This window comes from Hydra viridissima, unplaced genomic scaffold (assembly GCF_058129835.1).
Source record: "Hydra viridissima isolate aposymbiotic clone 2 unplaced genomic scaffold, HvirCarnegie_v1 scaffold_5, whole genome shotgun sequence".
NCBI lineage: Eukaryota > Metazoa > Cnidaria > Hydrozoa > Anthoathecata > Hydridae > Hydra > Hydra viridissima.
In genome coordinates, this window is record NW_028324304.1 from 1,853,223 (window position 1) to 1,880,327 (window position 27,105).

The 27,105-nt window shown below is 29.7% G+C and overlaps 3 protein-coding genes across 8 annotated transcripts; 2 read left to right on the forward strand and 1 right to left on the reverse strand.

The window, feature by feature from the left end:
• Positions 1-1,078: 1,078 nt before the first annotated feature.
• LOC149887921 (periculin-1-like) lies at positions 1,079-1,644 on the reverse strand. Its single transcript, XM_090088598.1, has 2 exons — positions 1,446-1,644; positions 1,079-1,287 (listed from the first exon to the last, which is right to left on the reverse strand). The coding sequence occupies exons 1-2, from the start codon at positions 1,642-1,644 to the stop codon at positions 1,079-1,081; spliced, it is 408 nt and encodes a 135-aa protein (XP_089944724.1).
• A 1,752-nt stretch (positions 1,645-3,396) lies between these two features.
• On the forward strand, positions 3,397-3,983 carry LOC149887922 (periculin-1-like). Its single transcript, XM_090089276.1, has 2 exons — positions 3,397-3,616; positions 3,775-3,983. The coding sequence occupies exons 1-2, from the start codon at positions 3,397-3,399 to the stop codon at positions 3,981-3,983; spliced, it is 429 nt and encodes a 142-aa protein (XP_089945402.1).
• A 1,956-nt stretch (positions 3,984-5,939) lies between these two features.
• LOC145193832 (sodium/calcium exchanger Calx-like) lies at positions 5,940-25,632 on the forward strand. Of its 6 annotated transcripts, XM_090087615.1 has the most exons (13): positions 11,827-12,047; positions 12,256-12,315; positions 13,198-13,918; positions 14,056-14,123; positions 14,232-14,399; positions 17,239-17,290; positions 17,608-17,740; positions 22,520-22,755; positions 22,904-23,070; positions 23,219-23,393; positions 24,237-24,415; positions 24,535-24,864; positions 25,027-25,632. In XM_090087615.1, exons 3-13 carry the CDS (start codon positions 13,207-13,209, stop codon positions 25,276-25,278), a joined length of 2,472 nt encoding a protein of 823 aa, XP_089943741.1. In that variant the 5' UTR covers positions 11,827-12,047; positions 12,256-12,315; positions 13,198-13,206; the 3' UTR covers positions 25,279-25,632. The 6 variants fall into 6 exon arrangements, with proteins under 6 accessions (XP_089943744.1, XP_089943741.1, XP_089943746.1 ...); XM_090087618.1 differs by lacking the exons at positions 11,827-12,047; positions 12,256-12,315 and adding an exon at positions 5,940-6,223; XM_090087617.1 differs by lacking the exon at positions 12,256-12,315 and having other exon boundaries at positions 11,853-12,047.
• Positions 25,633-27,105: the final 1,473 nt, after the last annotated feature.

The following is a 27,105-nucleotide window of genomic DNA, read 5'->3' on the forward strand; positions in this document are numbered from 1 at the left end:
ATTTAATTAACTAAATTTTGGCGCAACCTTTAATTAACCCCCCGAAACTTTACGATATTTCATTAAGATCAAAGAAAAGCCGCAGGAACATATTTGTTCTGGTAGATGATAAATTGCATTAGCGCAAAAAGCAAAGTTTTCTTGTCTGACTTCCCAAAGTTCACGGAAAAAAAAAGTCAGACGAATTATTATCGTCTAGGTGAATGAAGGACCAATGAGTTGAATGAAACTAGACCTTGAGAAAAAATTTTATTTAAGCTTTTTTACATTTCGATATACTTTTTTTACTCATTTTAAAATTATTATTACAGGTCTATTTTATTATTGACGGAGCTTTGTTTACACGAAAAAAGTTCCCAAATTTACAAATGTTTATCTTGGAAAAATGATGAAAATCTGTTCGTGCCGACAACTAATTTCCTTTACCTTGGTGTAATTTGTTTAGTAATTTGTCCACGCGTGAAGTTGCTACTTTATCCTGAACAGTCTCATTACACAAATGCTATAAAATTTTAAACTAATACCACGTGATCAGAGTTTCTGTTTTAAAACTATGGACAGCCATTTTAAGAAATTTTTTTGTTGACGAGTGAAAATTTAGAGTTTGTCGAAAACTCTTATGTCTCGCTGATTTCTGCGCCCTCTTTGATGTAAAAGAATAGGTTGCACGTCCATCTCCAATAGGTCCATGGTGAGATCTCGCTATCCGGGATAGCTCGTTTATTCATCTTTATATGAATAAACGTTTATTCATATTTATATGAATAAAGCTCGTTTATTCATATTTATATGAATAAAGCTTGTTTATTCATATAAGCTCGTTTATTCATATTTATATGAATAAACGAGCTAGCCTGGATAGCGAGATCTGACTGTTTTTCGCCGAGATCTCGGCAAACGGGCTGGTTATTTTCTTATAAAAATTGCGTAAAAAAAATTGCGTAAAAAAGTGCTTAATTTTACGCACATTTTTGCCTATATACTGAATATTGAACCGAACTAGTCGCGCAACACTAACAAACAAACGAACACTGCTCAAAACATTGTAACACCATTGCAATTTCAGACAAAACTACAATCAGTATGGTCGAGGTGGGCATTCATCGTATTTTCCGAGGCATTGTCCAAGACTACGGTAACCAGCTTTGGCGCAAAACACTAACCCGTATGGACATGGCATGCAGATCGCTCTCTTGTTGACACATGCCACGTAGCCAGATCGAGGCTCGCTGTCAATAGCGTAGTTGCCGTCAGCACGATAGATGCAGTCATTTGTAACGTCGACACCTAAAGTTCAAAGTCCAGATTAAACGGTGAGCTTCTTTGCTCAAAAACAAAAATAAAAGTTTACTGCGCTCTAGTCGAACACGCAACTATTTTAGGAAACAAATGCGTGACATTCTCAGCTAAGCTTTGCTGAAACAAATTCTGAAGAAATCTCTTACCAAGACAGAGAACGCGTTTTGGTTGGTAGTCTGTTTTCTTGGGTTCGTAGTTGGTGTTCTTGGGTTCGTAGTCGGCTTTCCCGTGTTCGTAATCAGTGTTTTGGTGTTCGTAGCCGTCTTCTTGATCTTGCGCTACACGCACTGCGTTTGCTGTGACAGCCAGAACACAAGCTGCGATGAAAACTATCTTGGTTGCCATGGTTGTCAATCCGTTTGAAGGTTTTATTAAATTCGCTTATACTTTGCGTTTGAGCTTGCTTGTGTTTGCGAAACGCGTTTTTATAAGCGCTTTTCAACGGACAGTTGAGGAAGTAATAACTGCACTAATTTGCGAGTAATGTGCTACACGAGCGCTGCAAAGTAATAACGAACTAACAAGTGCTTCGTTTGAGGAAATGCGCTTCGTTTCTGCGAAAAGTTTACGTCACAAAAACAGTTTCGCACAAACGCATTCTCAAACGGCACACACAATAAACAAACAAAACAAGTCCTACGAAAACACACCTAAATGGGTCGAAAGAAAGACAAACAAGCGAATAACTTTACTTGCTTTTTCGGATGCACTTTAACGCACTCACAACGCCAAAAGACACGGTCTTTGTCTTATTTACTGTTTTATATTCTTCAAAAAAAGTAGCTGCAAAATGCTAATTCTAATCGTTAAATTTTTAGAAAGTATTTAAATTCTTATTCAAACCGAACTCCTTTTAAACTATCTAACGTTAATGATTCCAACATTTTTTGCAACATCTTAGGGAACTGTTGATCACTTCAGCTTAGCTAGGACTCGATTTCGCATTTCTGATTCTTCTATTACAAAAGGCGCTATTTTCAGTCTCCGTGATAAGTAAAAACACAAGAAGAACTGTCGCAATCGAAAAATAAATCAGCAACAATCAGTTGTTCTTTACTTTAGTAATAAGTTTCGTAAAATGAACTTAAAGCATCTAGCTTTGAAGAAAGTTCAATCAACAAAAAAGGAAGTGTTTTGTTTCTTTTAATAGTGCGTTCACATTACAACATGCGTAAAGTTACCAAAGTTTGATCGGGATGCAACATGCGTATACATGCGCATGTTGCTTCCCGATTAAAATATTAAAAGGAGTTCAGTTTGAATAAGAGTTTAATTCTAATAATTTAACGATTAGAATTAGCATTTTTGAATTTAACAATTAGAATTAGTGTTTTGCAGCTATAAAAAATGCAAAAGTCGTTCAATTTCACTTGCTTTTACTTTGCAATTATTTTGTCTTTGAAATTTGTCTTTTTAATTCCCTCACAAATTACTTCTCCTCGATACTGAATACAACGAAATTACTTTTTTTAAGTTCCTCTCTTCAAGCTCAAATAACTTTTTGACTTTGCAGTTTATCAGAGTGTTACAAAACTCTTTTACTCAATCATCAAGACGCGTGTTAGGGTTTAGTACACTGTCACCTACCTAACTACGCTCATCTTAAGAAGCAGAGAAACTTGCACGCTTCGATATGGCGTTACGAATGAACCTTGGAGATATGTATTTTTCTAATCAGTGTTTTGTAAACAAATTCCATTATATCGTTTTAGAAATTTGTTAAGGAATTCATAAAAGTTAAGGGATTCATATTCATATTATTCGCTTGTTCGCTTTTCTATCGGCCGATTTAAGTATGGTTTCGTTGCTTTTGTTTTGTTTGCTTCTTCTGTGCGCCGTTTGAGGATGCGTTTGTGTCAAACTGTTTTGGTGACGTAAACTTTTCGCAGAAACGAAGCGCGTTTCCTCAAACGAAGCATTTGTTAGTTCGTTATTACTTTTCAGCGCTCGTGTAGCATATTACTCGCAAATTAGTGCAGTTGTTATTTCCTCAACTGTACGTTGAAAAGCGCTTATAAAAACGCGCTTCGCAAACACAAGCAAGTTCAAACGCAAAGCACAAGCGAATTCAAAAAACCTTCAAACGGATTGACAACCATGGCAACCAAGATAGTTTTCATCGCAGCTTGTGTTCTGGCTGTCACAGCAAACGCAGTGCGTGTAGTGCAAGATCAAGAAGACGGCTACGAACACCAGAACACTGATTACGAACACGGGAAAACCAACTACGAACCCAAGAAAACAGACTACGAACCCAAGAAAACCGACTACGAACCCAAGAAAACAGACTACCAACCAAAACGCGTTCTCTGTCTTGGTAAGAGATTTCTTCAGAATTTGTTTCAGCAAAGCTTAGCTGAGAATGTCACGCTTTTGTTTCCTAAAATAGTTGCGTGTTCGACTAGAGCGCAGTAAACTTTTATTTTTGTTTTTGGGCGAAGAAGCTCATCGTTTAATCTGGACTTTGAACTTTAGGTGTCGACGTTACAAATAACTGCATCTATCGTGCTGACGGCAACTACGATATTGACAGCGAGCCTCGATCTGGCTACGTGGCATGTGTCAACAAGAGAGCGATCTGCATGCCATGTCCATACGGGTTAGTGTTTTGCGCCAAAGCTGGTTACCGTGGTCTCGGACAATGCCTCGGAAAGTATGATGAATGCCCACCGCGACCATACTGATTGTAGTTTTGTCTAAAAATGCAATGATGTTATAATGTTTTGAGCAGTGTTCGTTTGTTTGTTAGTGTTGCGCGACTAGTTCGGTTCAATATTCAGTATATAGGCAAAAAAGTGCATAATTACGGAATATTGAAATTACGCGAAAACTTGTCTGCTTACTTATTTCTCATGTTTACCGTAATATTAATAATACTTACGTAAATAGAGAAATTTTTGTTTATTTTGGTACACAAGGAAAACATGGAATATAGCTTGGAGAAAAGTGTTTTTTTAATCTGCATTTAATGAACAAATTTTATATCATCTTCTCAGAGATTTGCGTTCGAAAATGAAGGTTTTATATATGAAGACCATAAGGGAAAGAAACAGCATTCATGATTTGCAAGTTTTTAAATTTATGCCTCTGTCCTATATATTGCACATAAATAGTATATACTAAACTACTTTTTAAGTGAAAAAACGAGTATATATATATATATATATATATATATATATATATGCATATATGTATATGGATATATATATGGATATATATATATATATATATGGATATATATATATATATATATATATATATATATATATATATATATATATATATATATATATATATATTTATATGGATATACGTATGGATATATATATATATATATATATATATATATATATATATATATATATATATATATATATATATATATATATATATATATATATATTTATATGGATATACGTATGGATATATAGGCGCTATTTTACTTTCGCACCCCCACCCCCTATTATTTTACAGATTATGAAAGATCGTTCTTTAAAACGAAGAAAATGTATAATAAACAATATTTTTAGACCAACTTAACGTACTCTAATTTCAATCTGAAAAAATAAAGAACTTATACGAAAACCCAAAAATTTGCCATTTTTTCAACGTGATGACGAATTTAAAAAATAACTAAAATGTTACAGTTATTGACCTGGTTTTTTTTAACTTGGTAATTATATCATAATTTCAGCTATAATTAGCATTCGAATGAACCGTTTAAAATTTAAAAATTTAAACAGCGGTAAAATTCATGTTTAATTTCTTATTATTTACTTTCACTTTTTAAACTCGTCATCGCGTTGAAAAAATAGCGAATATTAACGTTTACGTAGGAGTTTTTAAATTTTTCAGGTTGAGCTTAGAGTATATTAAGTTGGTCTAAAAGTATTGGTTTCTATACGTTTTCTTAGTTTTGGACGACGATCTTTTATAATGTGCAATAAAAATAGGGGGGTGTAAAAGTAAAATAGCACCAATATATATATATATATATATATATATATATATATATATATATATATATATATATATATATATATATATATATATATATATATATATATATATATATATATATATATATATATATTATTTCTTGTTTACCTCAATACAGCGTTTAATAAGTAGAAAGAATATAATATTATTATAATTATACAAACTAAATAATTAGCTTGGTTTCTATAACATTACTGAAAGTTTCACGCAATAGCGATCATTAGATGTTATATGATAACATCTGATGATAGCTATAATATGAAACTTTGATAATCGCAGTGTTTCCATGGCATTAAATTGGCGCAAAAATCTTTAAAAAAAACATTGTAAACAAACAACGGTTTACGTTGAATTATCGACTTTTTGTTATACTTTTAATTTTAAGACGCCGAAAATAGCGTAAAGAAAAGAAAGCATATGTTTTGGCTAAGAGAACTATTTAAAGAAAGCTTTAAAAGCAAGGTGCGTTTTGTTTGTTGGTGCAAGAACTGATGCTGTTTGATAGGCAATTTTTTTTTATCAATACTTAAGAATATCACCTGACAGATTTGAACAACTTTTGTCTTTAATCAGAAAATTAAAAAGAAAAAGCATTGACCCAGTAGAGAGACTATATGTCCATCGCAAAGATTAATTATTGCAATTCGATACCTGGCTACAGGAGAATCGCAACAAACTCAGTTATTTTATTTTCGAGTTGGTAGAGCTACAGTTTGTAATATAATCGAAGAAATTTGTTGTGCTATAAGAGAAGTTCGCAAAAAAATATTTCTAAGAGTCCTAAATGACATAAATGAATGACAAAATATTAAAGAGTTTAATCAGAATTGGAGTTTTCTGCAATATGTAGGAGCTGTTGATGGAAAGGATTATGGCTCAGCTTGATTTCATTAGCAGTCAAGCTAATGTGTTTTCCATATAAATTGTGAGTTACTTCTTTTTTTATTTCCACTACGAAATCACCAATATATTTTGAAATTGGTTTGCGATCTTTTAGTGGATTGAGGTGTAGGTTAATGAATGATTTTCTAATGAATTGAGAGTTAGCCATTGCATGAGTCCTGAAGCCATCCTGGCATACATTAATGCCATAGTTTCTTTTTCTGTCATCTCTTTTACAAGTAATGTACTTTTTTCTTCAATACTTTTCATTGTCATGTTGAGATTTTAAATGAGCCCTGAGCTCAGAAGTTGATCCACCACCACATTTAACAACTTTTTTGCATAAATTACACATGGCAGATTCTTAATTTTAATTTGTAAAGTTATCCCAAATTGAGGACTTTTTGGTCAACACATTTCCTTGTCATAGAATTACAGATTAATCAGCCAAAAACGTTTTAACATAGAAGATTGTTAATAAATATACAATACTCATATTTCAAATAAATATAAATGCTAAAAAAGATTTAAATTTAGTAATTATTTATTCCTTAACTAACGATTTGATAAATTGATCTTTAACTTATTTCACACATTTAATTTAAAATTTTGTAAACAAGAAACACAAAGGTACTCGCAATAGATCATCATTCAGGCAAGACATATTTTCAATATAATAAAGTTTTATTAAAATATCGGTTAAAACCTGTAATAACCGGTAATGGGATAAAAATTTACCGAAAACCGGTAATCCGAAACTCTGGTAAAACTCCCAACGATATATTATCCCTCTATGATTTTATGTAATATGTCTAGTTTTTCACATCGGTTGGTTAATCAGAATAGTAAGCTAGGCTACAATTAATATTTACATTATTTACTCACATTAATGGGTTTAACGGAGAGGCTAGATTGTTTCACCTTTATCTGGAAGCTCTAATTTGAGAAGAAATGATTGTATTTGAACTTTAACCAAGGCTTTGAAATAGTTGTTTAATCGCTTTAGCTGTGGAATTAATGATTTCATAAATAAATAATCTTCACCCTGTTCTTCTTCAGTCGAATTTTCAATACTGGAGTTAATTCTTTCTAATGTTTTCATTAAAGTTTTGTCAAGTAAATCATCAGAATCTAATTTTTTTCTTTTTCTTTTAATTTTACAATTAGTATCAATTGTCGACCCACTTGACTTTACTTGCACAAAATAATTTATATGATTGTTTTCTTCAGTCACATCTTTAGATAAATGATTATTAAGCTCATTGCTCAATAGATGATGATGAATATTTTCAACTTGCTCACAAACCATCTCAACGTTTTCCTCCAAATTCGTTGTTTCAGAAGGTGAACAAATATTTGATGTTGCTTCACGATGTTTTTTAAAAGTATTTCGCCAATTGTGCTAAAGAAACTGAGGTAGAACTGAATTCCTTCCAGAACCTGATGGGATATTTCTTTTTGATTTCAGCAACATTCCTTAACTACTTCGAATGCTTTTATATTTTTCTTCCGCTTGATTAGCTGATAAGTTTGACAGACGACCGATTTCTTCACATACATTTTTCTTTTTCCTTTTGTCTTTAAATTCTTTATCAAACTTGTCATAAAAAAACAGGAAATTTTTGAACTTCGTTCATAAAAGCTGTTATAGAGATTTTTTTTTAACACACAAGATGGAACCATCACCATACTTTGTAAAATATGGCGATATTTTATAAACTTTATTGTTGTACAACAGTTATTATGTGATTTCCAATAAAAAAATAAACGATGCGAGTTGCACAAGAAACAAAAAACTGTTGCAGTAATAGATTTTTTTAAAACTCACAACCACAGTTGTACAACATAAAATTTGTGGTAAAACCATCGTTAGGTTGTGGAACTTACATTAGAAAATGTTTCGATTATAAAACAAAATTGTTATGCAACTATTGTACGACATTCCAATAACTATTGGAAACCAAGCTTTAGCGAAACTCCTCTTAATTGATCGAAACTACCTTCTGGGATGTCTTGCCGGACCTTTTAGCAACTAATAGTTTTTTTATAGATTAATTTTGTTTGATATTTCAATTTTTTATAGATGAACTTTAAAATATTTCAGTAAAAATAAAAAAATGGGGAAAAAAGTTGCATGTTCCACATTAAAAAAATTTTTTTTTTGTATAACACACATTCGTAAAACATAAAAAAGATTTTAACATAATTTTAATTACAAAGAAATGTGTTGAAAAAAATTATAGTATATTAATTATGAAAAATACGTGCAGCTTCTTTTGCATTTGACTTATTACGTGGATTCAGATCGCTTTCTAAAAATTTTATGAAATAAAATAATTCTTGTAAATAACAAAGAGCTGAACAATACTTCTTTCTAAATATAAACAAGAGCCTGATTTAAAATTTTCCATTTTCCATTCCATAAACTATGTCAGAATTTCTATCATGTAATAAATGGTGTTTTAATGACATATCATCCATAACAAGACTGACATTAAAATCGTATGATTTCATTGCCTCAGCACGAAGCTTTAAAAGAGAAAATAACTGAGGAGAAAACCCGGTTTGAAGATCTGCAAATACATGAAACAGAGCAGTGGTATACAAGTTTGACTTGGTAAACAGAATATTGTTCGTAAAAGATTAGTGGTTTGAGGACAATTAAACTGAAGGTGAAAAGCCAAAATCTTGTCGAAAATTCCCCAACGTTTTCCTTTATTGACTGGTTTACTTATTGACTTATATCGAAAAATAGCTTGTATGGGTGAAAGTATTTCTTGGATAATTTTAAAATATGTATTATAGATCCATCTCAGCTTTGTCGAATTATTTGTTTAGATTTAAAATTTTAAACTTCTTTACATAATCTAGAATATTTGACACGCGATGTTAAATGCAACCATTGATCCTTGTTGGAATTGATTTTGTTAAAAAGCAGTTTGTTTTCTGAAATAATAATTAAATTAACAGGTAAATAAACATGACGTTATTTTAATTGGAACTGCATGTCTTTCTACTTGTGGTTTCCTCTTACAACTAAAAAATGAAGGAGGATTTGTTATGTTGATATAGTGGGAATTGCAGATTGTAATAGACGTTTTGTTTAAAAATAAAATATTTTTGTAATCTAGATCTTTCCTACAACAGTTGATGAGCCACTTTTTACATCTAAAAATTAAATAGAATAAGGATTTTCAAATGATACAATATTTATTTCATCAAGTTTTAATGAAACAAAGAGGGAAAAAGGAAAAAATTTTATTAATAATCACAATTACGTCTAAATGAACTAAAATTTAAGACTTAATTGTAAATATAATTTATGTAATACTTAAGTAAAATGTTAATACTAGTTTGCCTTATTTCGTCTTTAGAAAAACGTAAAAAAAGGAAATATCTTTACAATATTTTCCACATTTCCGCAGTTTAGAGCAGCAAAAAATGATGGCATTATTGTAGTTAAAATAAGAAGTCTTTTAGATATATGCAAATAAACTGTTTGATATTTAATATTATAAAATTTCAATGGTCAGGCCGGATATCCTTGAATGCTTTGTGACCAAATTTAATTGAATTATATGAAATTATGTCGGAGTGGATAAGCTTTGGTATAAAATGTCAAAAAGGACAAAGATAAAGAAGGTAAATTTGCCCATCATTTTCTATATAACTTTACGTTCACTAATTTTATACAAATTTTAAGGTATTTATGAGAATTATTCATCAAATAAACTGCATTTTCCCATGGAAGTAACTAGAAAAGAAAATTATAGCAATGTTAAAGTTATTAGATTTTGATTCAACTGCAGCGGAGTTGAAAATAGTACAACCTTGGACTGACTGATAAATGTACGTTTAGTAAACTGAAGCTGATTAAACATACGGCAATGACCTCAGTAAAATTTAAGCTATAAGTGAAAAAGATATATGACTATTTATGACAGGGAAATATATTGTAATATTGAGAGCAAAGAAAGGAGAATTAAGGTTTAAAATAGCATTTATCTTTTACAATTTAAAAACGTATTTTGCGATAGAAGTAGTACAACACGGTCCGACATGAAGAAAAACTAGATTTTAGGGTACTTCTAATCATAAATTCATCTCAGTTATACAGTTACTTCAGCAAATAAATATTTAAGAACGCTGCTTTTTATCGATTTTAGTTTTTTATTTTTATCTGGAGCTTACGAGGTTTTGATGCTGTTTACCATATTTAAATATGCGAATTTTGCGTTATTTACGTTAGAATTCAAAGTTTGAGATTCAAATTTAGATGATCTTAGGAATATTTTTCAGTTCATTTTAACGGGCATCGATTTCTTGAAGAAACACGAGTGCAGCAATTTTTTAGTGTTTACAATTTTTTTCTTGTATTAAAATGTATAAAATAAATTTTAAAAATTATTATACTATTGATTTAAAAATGTTAATTGCGTTTCAAAAAACAGAAAGATCCCAAATTATTTTAAATATTTTGCATGTGGAAAGATTCAAAAAATGAGAAATTCTTCACAGGTGCTTTAAGATCTCATCTGAAATGTATAAAAGATATTCTCGCAAGAGTTGTTACCCTTGTGTTAGCAAAAGTTAAAAAAGAAATTCAAATACATTTCAAAGTCACGAAGTTTTGGTCAACGTTGATAAAAGTATGAAAAGAAGCGCAATAGAATATCAAAGAATGTAAAAGAATATTAAAGAAATAATTTAAAAGCTAAGCACAGTTCATAAGGTTTGTTGTAATACCGCAGAACAAAGATCCTATCCAGGGTATATTTCTAACTTAAGGTGATGTAGAGAGCTTTTTAAGTTTGAAAGTGGAACGCCAAATTAATAGTTTTAGAATCACTTTTTAAAGCTTTAAAAACAAATTTTACATTTTGTTACTTTAAAGTTTCTAAATGCTAAAGAACATATAATTAATACTTATTTCATCGCGAAGCAGTCTGTTCAAAAAAAGTATGCAAGGAGTTTTTAAAAATTGTTCTGCTACTGGTTTTAATCAGAATTAGGATATATTTGCATGATGTGATTGTGATGTCAGTGGATAAATTGTTACTTCTTGTTGCGCACTGTTTCACGCATTTTTTAAAATTGTAGGTTTTGAATATTTCTCATCCAGGATCTAAGATGTTACATGAGAAGAGTGATTAGGCTCTTATCTACCCTGTAGATGGTAAATTTGATGGGGGCTTAGGATGACTTAATTTGTTTAAAAGGTTTTTTAGAGATAGGAGGGGAGGGTGAGGAAAGATAAAACATTGTTAAGAGATGAGCAGAGCACTCCATATCTTACTAGAAACAGATCTGGTATTTAAAATTGTTTTTGCGTTGATTTCTCATTTTAAAATAATATAAAGTTGTAAGAATTTTGTTCTTAAGAGCTCTTTTAAAAATATTTCTTAAAAATATTTCTTAAAATAATTTCTTTTTAAAATATTTCTTAATCTCTTATAAAAATAGTTCTTAAGAGCTCTTTTACATTAGCACTAATTTTGCAAGATTTTTTTCGTTCTCATTTCTTTATTCATAAATAATTTTAGAAACAATTTGCTTATGGTGCCTTGCAGAAATATTTTTAAAAGCAATAGAGATCTTTCAAAAAGAAAAAAACATTTCCACTTTGCATTTGCAATGATTTTTCATAAAGGTGACCATCTTTATAGAAATTTGTTTCGCTTCACCCATTTCAAAACTTTAAAGTGAAAAATGAAATTGCGCTTTTCAACAAATATTTTTTTAAAGAATACCACATTAGGCTATCGTTTGGCGATTGCCTTACAATACTCTTTATGGTCAATAAGTGGCCCTTAAATCAAAATAGGCGGTCGATGTAAACAAACAAATAAGTGGCTAGAAGTGGCATGGTAAATATTTAATTTTTGTTTCTTAAAATTTTTAAATAAAATGTTTTCAATCCTTTAATTGAATGTTTGAAGAAAACGGAACAAAATATTTCAATTTTCTGAGTAATTTAAAAATTTAAGATTAAAAACTCGGAAAATATTAACTATTATTGCAGATGTTATTATATTCACAGCTTTTTTATTTTATAAATATTTCATATTTTTGTAGACGAGTTGTACATAAATATAAAATAACTCCCTTAGCTAGTCAATCTAGCTGGAAAGCTAGGTAAGATCTTTATATACAGTATACAAAACGTTAATGTTGTTGTTGTTGTTGCTGTTGTTGCTGTTGTTGTTGCTGTTGTTATTTTTGTTTATAAACTCAATTGTAACTTAACTAAAAATACAATTAAATGATAACTAGAATTGTAAATAGTTTTAAAAACACACACAAGCACACAGAGTGTGTGTGTATATATATATATATATATATATATATATATATATATATATATATATATATATATATATATATATATATATATATATATATATATATAGACACACACACACAAATTTATGTATATATAATGTATATTGTTGCATTACATCATAGTTATTATGTTATATTGTATGTTTTATATGTTTTAGAATATTTTTAAAGCTTAAAATATTTATGAGTATCAGAAAGAGAAAAAAAAAAAGGTTCAACAATATTTTAATTTGAAAAAGCTCTTTAGAAAAATGTATATAACAAAAAGAACTTATGGCACCTGTTTTCTTTTAAACAAAGATGTTTTTCATTACTATAAATAATTGATGCTTAAAATTGTTTAGTGATGAATTGATATTTCTTTTTATATGAGTACAAAATATGCTATAAGCATATGGTACAAACTGTTATTGATTCATTCCAATATGTTTTGTGTTGAATCAGACATTTTTATTTTTCACTCTGCTGAGTATAACATTCTCAAAAATTTTGGTTAATTATTAAGTATTGCTTATTTGATTTTTTTTAGATCTAGTGATTTTAATGACTAAAATCTTTTTGTTACTAAGTAATACAATACTTAATACACACTCTTGTATTCAAGTTTTATTTTCTCTTTGAATGTTTTTTTAAATATATATTTATAGTGTATTTATATTTGTTCCTTTCCTACAGGTTTGAGAAATGGCATCAAATAACACTCAAACTCAAAATTATAAATGCAGCAAAATTTCAGAGAAAACATTATTTCTTCCTTTTACTAACGAATCAGAATGGTCTATTGAGCTACGCATATTTTTTTACACTATTGCTCTACTTTGGTGCTTTATGGGTGTAGCAATAGCTGCTGATCTTTTTATGTGTGCCATTGAAATAATTACAAGTAAAACCAAAAAAATACGTATTGCTACAGATGAAGATGATAACGTTGCTGGGTCTGGGTATGAAGAAGTTGAAATAAGAGTTTGGAATGGCACAGTTGCTAACTTGACACTCATGGCACTTGGTACTTCTGCTCCAGAAATTTTGTTATCTGTAATTGAAATTGTTGGTAGTAATTTCAGGGCTGGAGAATTGGGTCCAGGAACAATTGTTGGGAGCGCTGCATTTAACTTGCTTGTTATTACTGCAGTATGTATTATGGCAATAGGTAATGGTGAGGTTAGGCGTATTAATTCTTTAGGAGTTTTTTTTACAACTGCTTTTTTTGCTATATTTGCCTATATTTGGTTGTTCATAATCCTGAGTGTATCATCCCCAAATGAAGTGGAAATATGGGAGGCAGCACTCACATTTTTGTTTTTTCCTGTGTTGGTTATTTCTGCATACATAGCTGATAAAGATCTTTGCTCAAACATGTTACTCTCTAAAAGGCGAAAACAAGAAATTGAGTTAGGTAATCTTTTATTTTCTTTGTTATCATTTAAATACATTAATGATTTTTTAAAAAGTTTCTTATTACATTTATTTAATTCTGTTAGATTTAATTTACTCTATTATGTTGATTGTAATCTTTTTATTGAAATTACGTAGGAAATTTGGACTTATTGAATGAACAAATTTTAAAAAAGCACCATCCAGATTTGATTGAGTACATGAAGGTATTTAGTTTCTATAAAGGATGCCTTTCTGAATTTCATTGTTTCATTTATAAAAAAGTTAAGTAGTTTGTAATGCTTATTATTCATACATATTCTTTTTTTAAATAGGAAATTACTGCAAATCCAATGATAACTGAAGATGAAGCTGCAAAGTTGATTGCCATGAAAATTGATGCCAGCAAAAATCGAAACTATGGATATTATAGAGTTTCTGCATTAAGAAATATCGGAGGCTCAAGAAAACCTGTTCCAAAAATCAATGAAAAGCTACAAGGGGTAATGTACTTATTGAGGATTTTAAAATCTAAAAAAATTTCACAGCTTTTTCTTACAATATAACTTCAAGCAAAATATATTTTGTAATAAAAACCTGTTAAGATTCTATACAACTTCATTAAGCAATAGTTAGGGTAGCTTATAGTGTAAGAATTTAGGTTTAGATTGTTACTTTTGTTTCTAAGATTTAGTAAAACTAGATGCTACGTGAATAAAAAGAAATCTTTCAATTTGTATGAGTGAATTTTTTTTCCCTCTATTTAATTCCTTCTACCTTTTGCCTTAAAAATTGATAGTCAAATAGTCATTAATGTTTTGAAGATAAATCTATTACTAAAAAGAACTAGTTAGTAGCAATGCCGAAATATCACTTTTATGTATATATACTTTTATGATGGTTGTGTTGCCTGGTTTTACAAAGCAGGGCAACACAATCATGATAAAAGTATATATGCTTTGTAAAACTGGCTAACATAACCATTAGAATAGCATTCCATCTTTTTTTATTTCATGACCTGTTTGTTATATATGACATACAATTGTTTTGCAAACTATTAAGAAAATTAGTATAGTGCTTAACATCATCTAATATAACATAATGCACTGTTCTCAAAATAGCCATTTAATTTTTAATTTTTAGTAGTTAACTATTAAATGAATGGTTCACTGAGTTTTATTTCAATCACATCCCTGAATTTCATTTTGCACAATAAATTTATAGTTCTGCAAGTTCTCTTAATATTTGCATAATTTTATTGGCCATATGTCCTTGTAAGATTTTTAACACAGAAATTTCCACTTGCTCCAATAGTTACTTACCATTTTAGTCTAATTAAAATGGGATGTTTATTTTTAAAAGATGCAAACTATTTGTTCAGATTGCATGATAAAAGATGAAAACAATTGTTCAACTGTACTTGCCACTTTCTTGAAGAAAGTAGCAAATGCAAAGTTTTCATGGTAATTAATTTTTTATCTCTTTAAATCAAGAAGACCAAAAATACCATGTTGTTCCCCCCCCCCCTTTCCGATTATTTTGAAATGTAAAGTGATTTAATAATTGTGTAATATTTCAAGAATAAGATTTTAATGGTAAGAACTTTATAGTAGTAGTTCCAGTTCAATTTTCATCAATATACCATGTTGTTCTCCCCCTTCTGATTATTTTGAAATGTAAAATGATTTAACAATTGTGTAATATTTCAAGAATAAGATTTTAATGGTAAGAACTTTATAGTAGTAGTTCCGGTTCAATTTTCATCAATATAGGTTTATATTTGTTCACTTTGGGTTCTTTTTTCTCCTCTTTCATTATTATAGCAGTTTCAGCATAAAAACCACCCTGATACAAAAACTATGTTTTGATTTTCAAGTTTTGTTGCAAATAATAATGTAATAACATATCCACCTAAAATTAAAAAAGAACTATTGAATTATTTAGCATACTTCTTCAGCTTTAGAAAAATAAAAAATAGTTAGTATAAACAGTTTCATTGACCTGCAGATATACCTTACAAATTTTCTAAGCTAAAATAAAAGTTATATTTGACTTTTCCTCTCAAATGAATCTCTTTGAATTCCTCAAATGTCTTTTTTTGAAAGAATTGTTGCACGATAGGAATCTCAAATAAACAATTAGATAACCATGGAAATGGAGGAAAACTGGTCAAATTTGTTAACTGTTTTTAATAAATAATTTTAGTATGTGTGGTTGTATTTTTTCAAAATATTAGTGCTAGTTTTCACATAATATGCGAAGGAGTTGAAATTCTACAAGTGAGTTTTTTAAGTTCAAACCTAAAAGGTTTTAAGTGTATTTGATTTAGATTTTTAAAAAAAAAAAATTAATAATAGTAAGGTAACAAAAAGTAATTTTTTCACTAAAAATGGTAATTTCTTGCTTTCTAATATGCAACAGTTTTTTTTAACATCCATTATTAGTATCAAAATCTAAACTAAATTCTGCATATACACTGTAATACTTAAATACCAATTTTAAATCCCAAAGTTATACGTGTGTATTTTTTTACTTTTAAAATACACTGTAAGACTTAAATACCAATTTTAAATTCCAAAGTTATACAAAACATGTGTATTTTTTACTTTTAAAATACACTATAATACTTAAATACCAATTTTAAATTCCAAAGTTATACAAAACATGTGTATTTTTTACTTTTAAAATACACTATAATACTTAAATACCAATTTTAAATTCCAAAGTTATACAACATGTGTATTTTTTACTTTTAAAATGTTTATAACTTTTTGGTAAGTGTGTAAGATCATGTGACCTTGAAAAAACAAACAAACAAAAATTATATTAAAAAAAAATGAAAAATTAACTTTTTTATATGAAGAATAAATTTACAGTTTTCTTTGCCTTTGTATATAAAAGACATTTTAATGTTTTTTGTAACCTACTAACTATATGTATACCTCACAAAAAGTATGTCTCTATTTAAACTGCCACATTGTGAATTTTGCCATTAAAAATGTCAATTTTGATACAAATTCAACAGATATCTAAATATATATGATATCAACAGATGTCTAAATATATATGATTGTTTTGAAGTGTTAATAGAAGGGAATATACAATTTTTACTGACTCACTGTAAAAATAGAAAATTACTGATAAATTTATTATTTCTGAACAAGTTGTTCATATTTTTGTATACTAGTGTATGTGTTTGTGTGTGTGTGAGGGTGGGTGTGTGTGTGTGTGAGGGTGGGTGTGAGGGCAGGTGGGTGTGTGGAAGGTGTGTGTGTGGAAGGTGTGTGGGTATGTTTTAAACTCTATATACAAACATATAGATAGAGGTTTTTTAAAATTAAGATGCTGACTGGTTCTAAAGAAAATGTTTCTGCTTTGGCAGGGGACATGCTAGGTAAGTTTCATTTTGAATATGATTGATAAATCCCTAAAAAGTTTACATTTTTGTTATACAACAGTATTAATATTATATTATAGTATCTAGTATATAAAGTATTCTAAGGTAAATTTATGAACTAAGAAAATGGACTTCATAGATTATTTTTGTCATATTTTCATTTAAAGCTTCTAAATATATATTTTTTAAATATTAATAGGTTCTAATTTGTAAGTTAAATTCCACTTAAGAAAGTAAATAGATGTGCCAATACTAATGTTTGCTAATAAGACTAATACATTAACTATATTGGTGTATTTTTTAAATTTATCTAGCACCTAACTTAACTGCAAATGAGAAGGCTCATATTGAGTTTAATGCGTCTGCTGTGTCAGTCATGGAAAATTGCAAGACTTTACAACTTGCTGTTGAAAGATCAGGAAATATTGAAATTCAGGCACATGTTGGGTAAAAGAAATGCTTATATGAAATTGAATTAATTTTTTTTTCAATATTGTTCAAACAAAGCTTTGGTTACATTCACAGTTTTCTTATTTGAAACTCTGAGCTTTACAGGTCATATTTTTATACAAAATGATAAAGTTCACCCTGTTAAGTTAATTCCGATAAAAGCATTTGATATTCAGAACTTTTTAGAAAATGAAGATAAAAATATAGATTCTTATTAAAAAATTTATTGATTGCATCAGAGCTGTGGAGTTGACTAGCAAAAAAAATCAACTTCAACTCCACCCTTTTCTGCACATCTGACTCTGACCCAACCCCAGCTCGGACTCCGCCTTATGTAAGAATACATGGTATATATTGCTTAATAAAAGTTTGCACATGTCATTGTCATTTTTTATCTTTTAAATATTTATGAGATATTTAATAATCTAACCATTCTGTGGCAATATATATATATACATACATACATACATACATACATACATACATACATACATACATACATACATACATACATACATACATACATACATACATACATACATACATACATACATACATACATACATACATACATACATACATACATACATACATACATACATACATACATACATACTAAGGTGAGTCGAAATGTAAAAAATATTAAGTTGGAGATCCTGTACATGTCTAAAAAGTTGCTTTTTGATGTACTCGTTTGAAAAAACCTCCCTTTTTTTTTATGGACAGTGTCTACAGGTCCCAACTCTGACTAGAAAGACTACATAAATACCTAATGTTAGTGTAATGTATTGCAATGTATTACAAATTAAAAAGAATGTAAACTGTAACGAATCAATGTTAAACAGCAACAATACAAATTGTTTAACCTAACTGTTAATAAAATCTTTCTTGGTGTCTATTTTTGGTATCTCTAATCTGGATTTCTTACTCTGTAACACCATGCCATGACGGGACTTTCTCCCATAAACTTTACAGCTCGCAGCGCTAACGTCTTTAATTGTTCTCTCTACTGCCTGTGAATGACATCGAACATCGGGCAGTAGTATTGGACGTGTGTAAGTAAGTTGATCATTTGAAAGGTGTGATAGCATCGGAGGAGACGTAACATTACTCTGGTCCCAGTCAATCATGTTAATGAACGATGTCGCAGCCAGATTTAATGTTATATCCTTCTTATCAAAGACGCGAACCGCTATGTTACTATTAGTCTGCTTCTCTCTTGCTCTTATTATTTGTTCTACTGAAAAACGAAGAATTTCCATATCACTATCACTAACTGCAGCTAACAGAATGTTTTCAGCATTTGCAAAGTAGCAGTTATTTTCGAGAATAGGACGAACCACAGCCTGATCTAATGCATCAAGTTCCTGAAACAGCTGAACTAAGTAAAAGAAGTTGTTAGCACCATTTTGGCAAGAAGAATTTGATTTGATTTTGAACCAAGAGGGTCCGTAAAAGTTCAAAATGAAATGCATTACTCTTCTGAGAGGTTCAGATGCCACTCTAGACATGTAGAGACGCAAAATCCTGTTGGCTTTCGTCAACCACCGAGCATGACTTATATTTCCAGGTAAACTCTTTTCGAGGAAATCAATATCTGTAGAAGCCTGACGTCCACGCTGTACTGCTAGACATGCTTTCAAAAAGTACAGTTGGTCTGTGCTAAGATCCTTCTTGACAGCTTCATCACAATCAGTCACCTTACCAGTAATTGGCAAATAATTAATGACAGGCAATTCATTCAGATCATATTCTAGAGCTGAGCTAATTGTACCTGTCGATGTGAAAGGTCCTGTAGTTCGAGCAAAATCCACGCCTGCCAAAAAGCCTTCTAAATGGCAGCTCGTTACAGTGTAAAAGGCATACCAACCACTGTAATGGTCTACCTAAGTTCTCCTCCAATTTTCTTATGATTCCGTTGCTTTTACCTGTATTATTATTTGTGCCATCACACACAACACCTTGAATGCTTTCTACGGAGTTTGTCTCTATAATAACTGACATTAACTCCTTTGTTATATCAGCAGCTTTAGTACTTTCAGGAACTACATGATCGATGTATATGTTTCCTGGATACGAGACAATACTATAGTGTTCTTCTTTTTTACTTCTTCTACAACCAAAACTCTCAACTAATGTAACATCTTGTTTTCCATCAAAGCCTATACAGCACAATTCCTTATTGCTTTGCATATGTTCTTCAACCAGAGTATCTCTCCAGAAATTCCTTTGTCGGCGTAGCTTTGAAGGATTAAGAATTCTTGCTGAAGACAGCATACTGAGGTCTTTTAAAACAGCATTAACAATAAGACATGTATCTCTGTTGCTAATTTTGCATCGCCAACTGCTTTACATAATTCCTTGTACTTGTTTCTGTTCTGCACTGATAGTGTCTCTTCCTCTGATATATAATTACTTTCAGACGTGTTACGCTCATCCTCATCAAAATTGAATATCTTTCTTACAAGTTAATTTCTAATACTGTTTTCTGATTATAATAGAACGCCTTCATATGATGGGATTTGATTTTCAGGAAGATCAACTAACTGTCCAAACAATTGATGTTTAGTTGCACTTCGTGTACACATACTATCCATATTTAATATAATTTGTCTAAAATAATAAAAAAACTACATAAAGTTATGTTTACAATAAATAAAAGCTGTTAAAACAATTTTTCATAAGAATTTAGTCAATAAACATTTCAAAATTTATACAGACTATAATATGTTTAGCCCTTTCATAAATAGGCCTACATGTTAAATGAAGTGGTCTTTCTACAGTCTAAACTATAGCCTACTGTAGTATACATCTATATTAGCCTACTTGAATTTTACTGTAGATATATTATTGCAAAGAAGAAAATAAAATTACAAAATAGTATATTAGATATTTTGCTAGTTTCTAAAAAATCCAGCACATGGTTTGTTGCTAATGTTGATGACGTCACATGTAAATAACGTTATAAAATTTATTCCATTTCTTTTTTAGCACTTGTAGTTAGGTGCTAAACCATTTGCCAATGCATTTTAGTCAATGATTTATAGTTGGTACGTATTTAGATTGTACCAAGGAAATGGTTAAAATACATCAAATAAGGTAAGACTTTAATCAAAAGTTGGGACCCCTAAACGTTTCATAAAAAATCTTTAAATATTATTTTCATACTGTACTGATGCTAAGACAACTTTTTGTTCATGTACAGGAAAGATTAAAAAATTCAACCCACCCTAATACATACATACATACATACATACATACATACATACATACATACATACATACATACATACATACATACATACATACATACATACATACATACATACATACATACATACATACATACATACATACATACATACATACATATGCGTATACATATACATATACACAGTGAGTCCAAAAAATATTGGCTCACCCTTGCATTACTTTATATGTTTGCTGTCATATAAGAATTATAGGAGAAAATTTCTGAGTGTTAGTGGCAATAAAATAGGTAGCTAGTAGCTCCTATTACTAGACGAATAGTCTAGTAATAGGAGCTACTAGCTACCTATTTTATTGTTTTATTTTGACACTAGTATTAACCTTTGGTAATATAAAAAATGATAAATCACACTCACTAAATAAATAAGTCAATAAAGTATTTTCATATTTTTGCTAATCATCTCAGTTGTTAAGATCAAAAAATTATTTTTCTTTCATTAGTTATGAATAACTATGGAAGATTAAGGGAAAGATAAATTATTAAAAGTTTTCTGCCACATTATACAGCAGGCTAGTTGCTGTCAAGCTGATAGGATAAGCTGAAAAATTTGTGTTCAATTCGATTGAAAAGTGTTTTAATGAATTAATAAAAATGCTCACTAGGTATGACAATATAGCATGGAGTTGGAAAAATGTACCAAACATTTTTACTTATTCTAACTCCAATTCCAGAAGCTTCCAAAAAACTTCCAACTCCATTTCCATGGCTCTGACTTCAGCTAAACAGCCCTGGATGATATGTCAAATTTTTAGTGAAGATAAATATTAATAATCAACCAGAAAATTTTCGCAGTTGAGCTTTAACATGAAAAAGAAGTTGAAAATAAGTACTTTGAAATTTTCGACTATTTACTTGGGGTACTTAAATAATTAGGAGCAATCAAAAGTTCAATCAACCAATCAAAAGGTTGAAAAAAAGAAATTAAATATTTAACAGCATGGATTTTCATCACTATTTCATAGGATTAAATTTTACATTAGAGAAAATTAAACAGAGAATATTTCTTAAACAAACTGATGTTCGTTTAAGTAGAAAGAAAATGGGAAAGTAATGTAAAAATGTTCATAAAAAGAAAGTAATAAAAAGTAAATAAAATTTTCTTAATCAAGTTAACTCTGTTAAAATCATATCTCTTTTTTTTAAATTACATTTTTTCTTTTTGTTATTAGCTGGGCAATCTTTATTTTATTCAAATTTTAGTATCAATTCGTTTGATACTGTTAGAAATTTATATTTTCAGACCTTAAAAAATAGGTATTGTTTAACTTACTTGTATTAGCTCATTTGAATTAAAAAATTATTTATATTGAAATTCTTTTGTTTTATTAGCTCATTTGAATTAAAAACTATTTATATTGAAATTCTTTTATCTTGATTGTCTTTTAATCAAGTAATAAATCTTTAAGTATCTGCATCTTTTGTAGTTTCAATAAGCATCCAAAAGTACCATTTGGATGATTTTTTAGTTATGCTGATACTTTGATCTTTTTGATTTTCTCACTTAGTTATGAAACTTTTGATGGCACTGCAGAGGCAGGTTCAGATTATATTTCTAAAAAAGATGTCTTGATATTCCAAGCTAAAGAAACTCATAAGTACATAGAAATTGCAATAATAGATGACAATGAATGGGAACCAGATGAAACCTTTTTCGTGAAGCTTTATCCTGTTTCTGGACATGAGGAGAAAGTTCTTATTGGTCACCACTCCATAACTGAAGTTACTATCATTAATGATGATGGTCAGTGGTAATTCACCCCAAATAAATGGGAATTTTAGAATCTTATTTTTACTTGGTTGCACTTTTTAGCATACTGTATGTTTAATATTATTTATTTACGTGAAAGTTTTCGTTCTGTTTTAAATTAGTTTTAAAAATGCTTTTTAAGAACCTGGAACAGTTTCTTTTGAGAAGGCTAGCCATATTGTGAAAGAAAGTTGCGGGAAAGCTGAGATAGGGGTGGAGCGTGTAAATGGAGCAGATGGCAAATTGGAAGTCCTCTGGAAAACTAAAGACCAAAGCGCTATTCATGGGAAAGATTTTATTGGGGGTGAAGTAAGTTTTTTCTTAAAGAATTTTTGCTGCAAATTTCTATAAGTTTCTCTTTTTTGTAAGTTGATTTTTTATATAATTTTTTTGGATATTTGTGTTTAGAATTTTTATATTATTTCATTAACTAAGTTGAGTGTAATTACAACCTCAGGGTTTACTAGTGTTTGACCATGGCGAAACATGTAAAGCCATTACCATTGAAATAATAAATGATCATATGTTTGAAAAAGATGAAACTTTCATGATTGAGTTTATGGAAATCAAGCCACCTGGTGCCAAGTTTGGTAGATTAAAAAGAACTGTGGTCACTATAGTCAGTGATGATGGTAACTATTTTAAATAAGTAGTCATTTCAAGTGTCTTTATTTCTGAAATTTTTATGCAATTTTTTGATCAGGAAGCACATTTTCTTTTATCTCACAATAGCTTCTTTATTTATCTGCTTTTCTTGAATTTTGAGATTGGTAGTTTGTTTTTTATTGATAACAAAACTATTAAGTTATTCTATTAAAACTAACTAAATTAGAAAATTAGTCGGAAAAAAACTATTTCAAAGCTTACTTTTACTATCAGCCTTTCACTATACATTGACAAATGATATTAGTCAGAATGGAATTCAACAAGAATTTTAAGTTGTAGAAAGTTTTTATGTATTTGATGGCAATTTTTTTTCCAGTATTATTTTTCTAAATGTAAAATTATGTCTTTAATTCTTTTCAGAAAACTTCCTATCTTCTTGACAGCTATTTCAAAACTTAGAGTTTATTAATTTCATCAACTATTAACTAATGTGATAAAAATATTATAAATGATAGTTTTGTTTAAGTTAATAAGTTCTATTTTGCTTCAGCTTCAGTTCAATTTACAATGTTTTTTAAAAAAAAAAAGTTATTGCTTTTTGTGTGACAAAAAGTTAAATTTATTATGCTGTTTTTGTCTATTAAAATTTTTTGCATTTAACGATTCTGTGTAAAATCTATGTGATAAATTAAAATAACGGTTAAAATTTAAATTACATAGGTTTTTTTTGAACAAACTCCTGATTTCAATTTTAAAGTTCAGTAACATTATTTCACAAATTTGAGCATTCTAATAGAATTACAGCTTCTTAATGTTCCCATTACCTTACTGGAATGCATGTTGATTTTTACATATTATTTTCTTGATAGAGTATAAGCGCATGTTCGATCGCGTAGTCAATTTGGCACATTTGAATTTGGATAAGTTTCAATTGGGAGCTGAATCATGGGGTCAACAATTCACCGAAGCAATGAATGTCAATGGTGGCGATATTTCGAATGCATCAGTGCTTGATTATGTGATGCACTTCGTGACTTTCTTTTGGAAAGTAAGGTGGTTGAGGGAGGGAGTGACTAATATTTTTAACGTGGATCAGTCTTTTTTTTAATTTTCTTCATAGTTCTACTGATGTTTAAAAAAGTAACTTTTATTAAACTGAATATTTAGGTTCTATTTGCATTTGTTCCTCCATGCAAATGGTACGGTGGCTGGTTGTCTTTTTTTATTGTTCTTATGTTAATCGGCATTTTAACTGCTATTATTGGAGATCTTGCAACATTATTTGGTTGTCTAGTCGGTCTACAAAAAGAGGTTACAGCAATTACATTTGTTGCTATGGGCACAAGTCTTCCTGACTTATTTGCAAGTCGAACTGCGGCTCAATTTGAAAAGTATGCTGATGCATCCGTTGTGAATATTACCGGTAGCAATGGTGTTAATGTCTTCTTAGGTTTGGGGATTCCTTGGGTTATGGCGGCAGTGTTTCATGCTATAAAGGTCTAGAGACACGTTTTGAACTTAAAAAAGCTTTTTGGTTAAAGCATTTTGTTTGAAGCTTTTTTTTTTTTTTTCATTTTTGCTCTTTTACTTTTGTTTAAAAGAAAACAAAGCTTTTATTTCAAATTAATTTCTAAATTTAGATTTTTATTTTGTATTTAGAAAACCCCAGGCGGCTTTGTTACTCCTGCCGGCACTTTAGCCACTAGTGTGGTGACGTATACCGTCTGCGCTTTGTTTTGTATTCTATTGCTAGTTTTGCGGAGGTATTTAAAGGTATTTGGTCAAGGAGAATTAGGTGGCAATAAGGTATTAAAGTATTTTTCGGGCATCCTTATGATAGCCTTGTGGTTACTGTACGTGCTCATTTCTTCCCTTGTAGCATATAAACATATATCTCCGATTTCTTTTTAGTTATAGTTTTATGGAGTTTTTTTAAAATTTTTTATTGCTTTAAGCCAGTTTTTAAAAATAGTTTTTATTTCAATTTAATTTTTATGAAATAAGTATTTAATTTTATTTCTTTTATTTGATATATAAGATTTTTATCCTGATAAATTTTTATTTATTGTCAAGTTAATATGTAAATAAATCATAGTTACGAAATTATTTCCAGAGGACCTTTTCGTTTTACTTAAGTCCGAGAAATATTTTAAAAAATTGGGGGTTAGTTTATTAATATTGTGAAGCAGCGTGAAATGGCGTAGGTGAAATAAAAATTGTAAAATATTTTATTTCTAACCTTGAAATATATTTAGATCATTTAAAGCGGAATTTTTTGTGTGTGAAACAGTTCGTTAACTTTGATTTGTCCAAAACCTACCAGTGCAGTTTACGCAACCTAAATGTAAGGTAATATTGAGAAAATTTCAGTGAATTTCAAACAAAATCGACAATTCCTAGACAAATGATTTTTTCAAATTTTAATTTTAATACCACGGTCGTCTTAAGGCCATGGGGGCCTTAGACTCAAATTGGCGGCCCTCTATTTTTCACTAAGTTTTAAATGAAATAAAACGGTTAACATTCTTACATTTGACGTTTTCATGTTGTTTTTTTTTTCTTGAAAATACTTAATATCATTAATATGTGTTGAGAAGAAAATCAGGTTCAATCGACATTAAGAACAGACTTCAATCGACATTAAGAACAGACTTCAATTTTTCTTGAAAATGATTGCTCGCCCCAGTGCCATTGTTGAAAGAAAAGTTCTCAAGGAAATTTCAATATTCCGAGCTTTTTTTCTCTTTTTAATCTCGAAAAAAAAATCAGCAATTGGATGTCTATTTTTTTGATTTTATCGAATAAACAAGCAAGTCGGCTTTTGAATACTGGACTGTTATAGATTGTCTGAATGCATTAAAACCGAACACGGTTTACTCAAATATTAACAAAAATCAAAACCAAATCCGGAGTCGTTAGTCTGGTGCCTTATCATCATTAAATTAATTTCAAATCAACTAGATAATTTTATTATTACTATTCTTAGCGAAATCGAAAGCAGGCGAAAAACACGGAAGTCGTATTATTCGTCAGGTGCTGTATTTTTTAGCAATTAAAGTTTTAAACTTTAAATTACAAATGAAGTTGTAAAAAACACTGGAAAACATGAGCTTGAAAAAAACCCACTTTTAAAGAGCGCATTTTTCATTTCAGATGTTCCGCACACATCTTCAACTTAATTGTTTAAGAAGAGATCAAATGTGTATCACCATGGATTAATGCTGTCAAAGATGTTCTTAATTGCATCAGATGTAGTATTACTTATTTGTAACATTAAAAACATTTTGTTCCTGTTTCTAAAGGGTTGGCTTTAGATGTTTTTACAGGTGGGTTTTGATTTTATCCTAGATGAAATATTTGGAAAGCGAGATAATTGTTATACAATAATTATGTTTTAAAATGTAATTTGCTCGATGCTTTATGTTTTCATAAAAGCCTCAAGCAAAGTTGTTGAAAATAATTTCCTTTGAAAAGAGTTAGGTTTTTTATTATGCTCAACGGCAAAAAAAAAGTACAACACGTCCCCAGAAATTTTTTTTTTTTATTATTATTAGAAAACATTTCCTCATTCAAAAAATGTAAACGACAACTTTTTTTAGTGGGGGAGAAATCACATATTTCAGGGGAGTGCCCAGGAACTTTGTTGTTCAAGATTTGGCAACAAGATTAGGCAACTAAGAGCCATGGGGCATACTTAAATTTCTAGTATGTTGATACTGGTGTCGAATGAGGATGACT

Coding starts and splice junctions, on each gene's coding strand:
- LOC149887922 (XM_090089276.1), top strand. CDS start 3,397: ATGGCAACCAAGATAGTTTTCATCGCAGCTTGTGTTCTGGCTGTCACA. Junction 3,617..3,774: donor AAAACGCGTTCTCTGTCTTG/GTAAGAGATTTC, acceptor TTTGAACTTTAG/GTGTCGACGTTACAAATAAC.
- LOC149887921 (XM_090088598.1), bottom strand. CDS start 1,644: ATGGCAACCAAGATAGTTTTCATCGCAGCTTGTGTTCTGGCTGTCACA. Junction 1,288..1,445: donor AAAACGCGTTCTCTGTCTTG/GTAAGAGATTTC, acceptor TTTGAACTTTAG/GTGTCGACGTTACAAATGAC.
- LOC145193832 (XM_090087618.1), top strand. CDS start 13,207: ATGGCATCAAATAACACTCAAACTCAAAATTATAAATGCAGCAAAATT. Junction 13,919..14,055: donor AAAACAAGAAATTGAGTTAG/GTAATCTTTTAT, acceptor GAAATTACGTAG/GAAATTTGGACTTATTGAAT. Junction 14,124..14,231: donor ATTTGATTGAGTACATGAAG/GTATTTAGTTTC, acceptor TTTTTTAAATAG/GAAATTACTGCAAATCCAAT.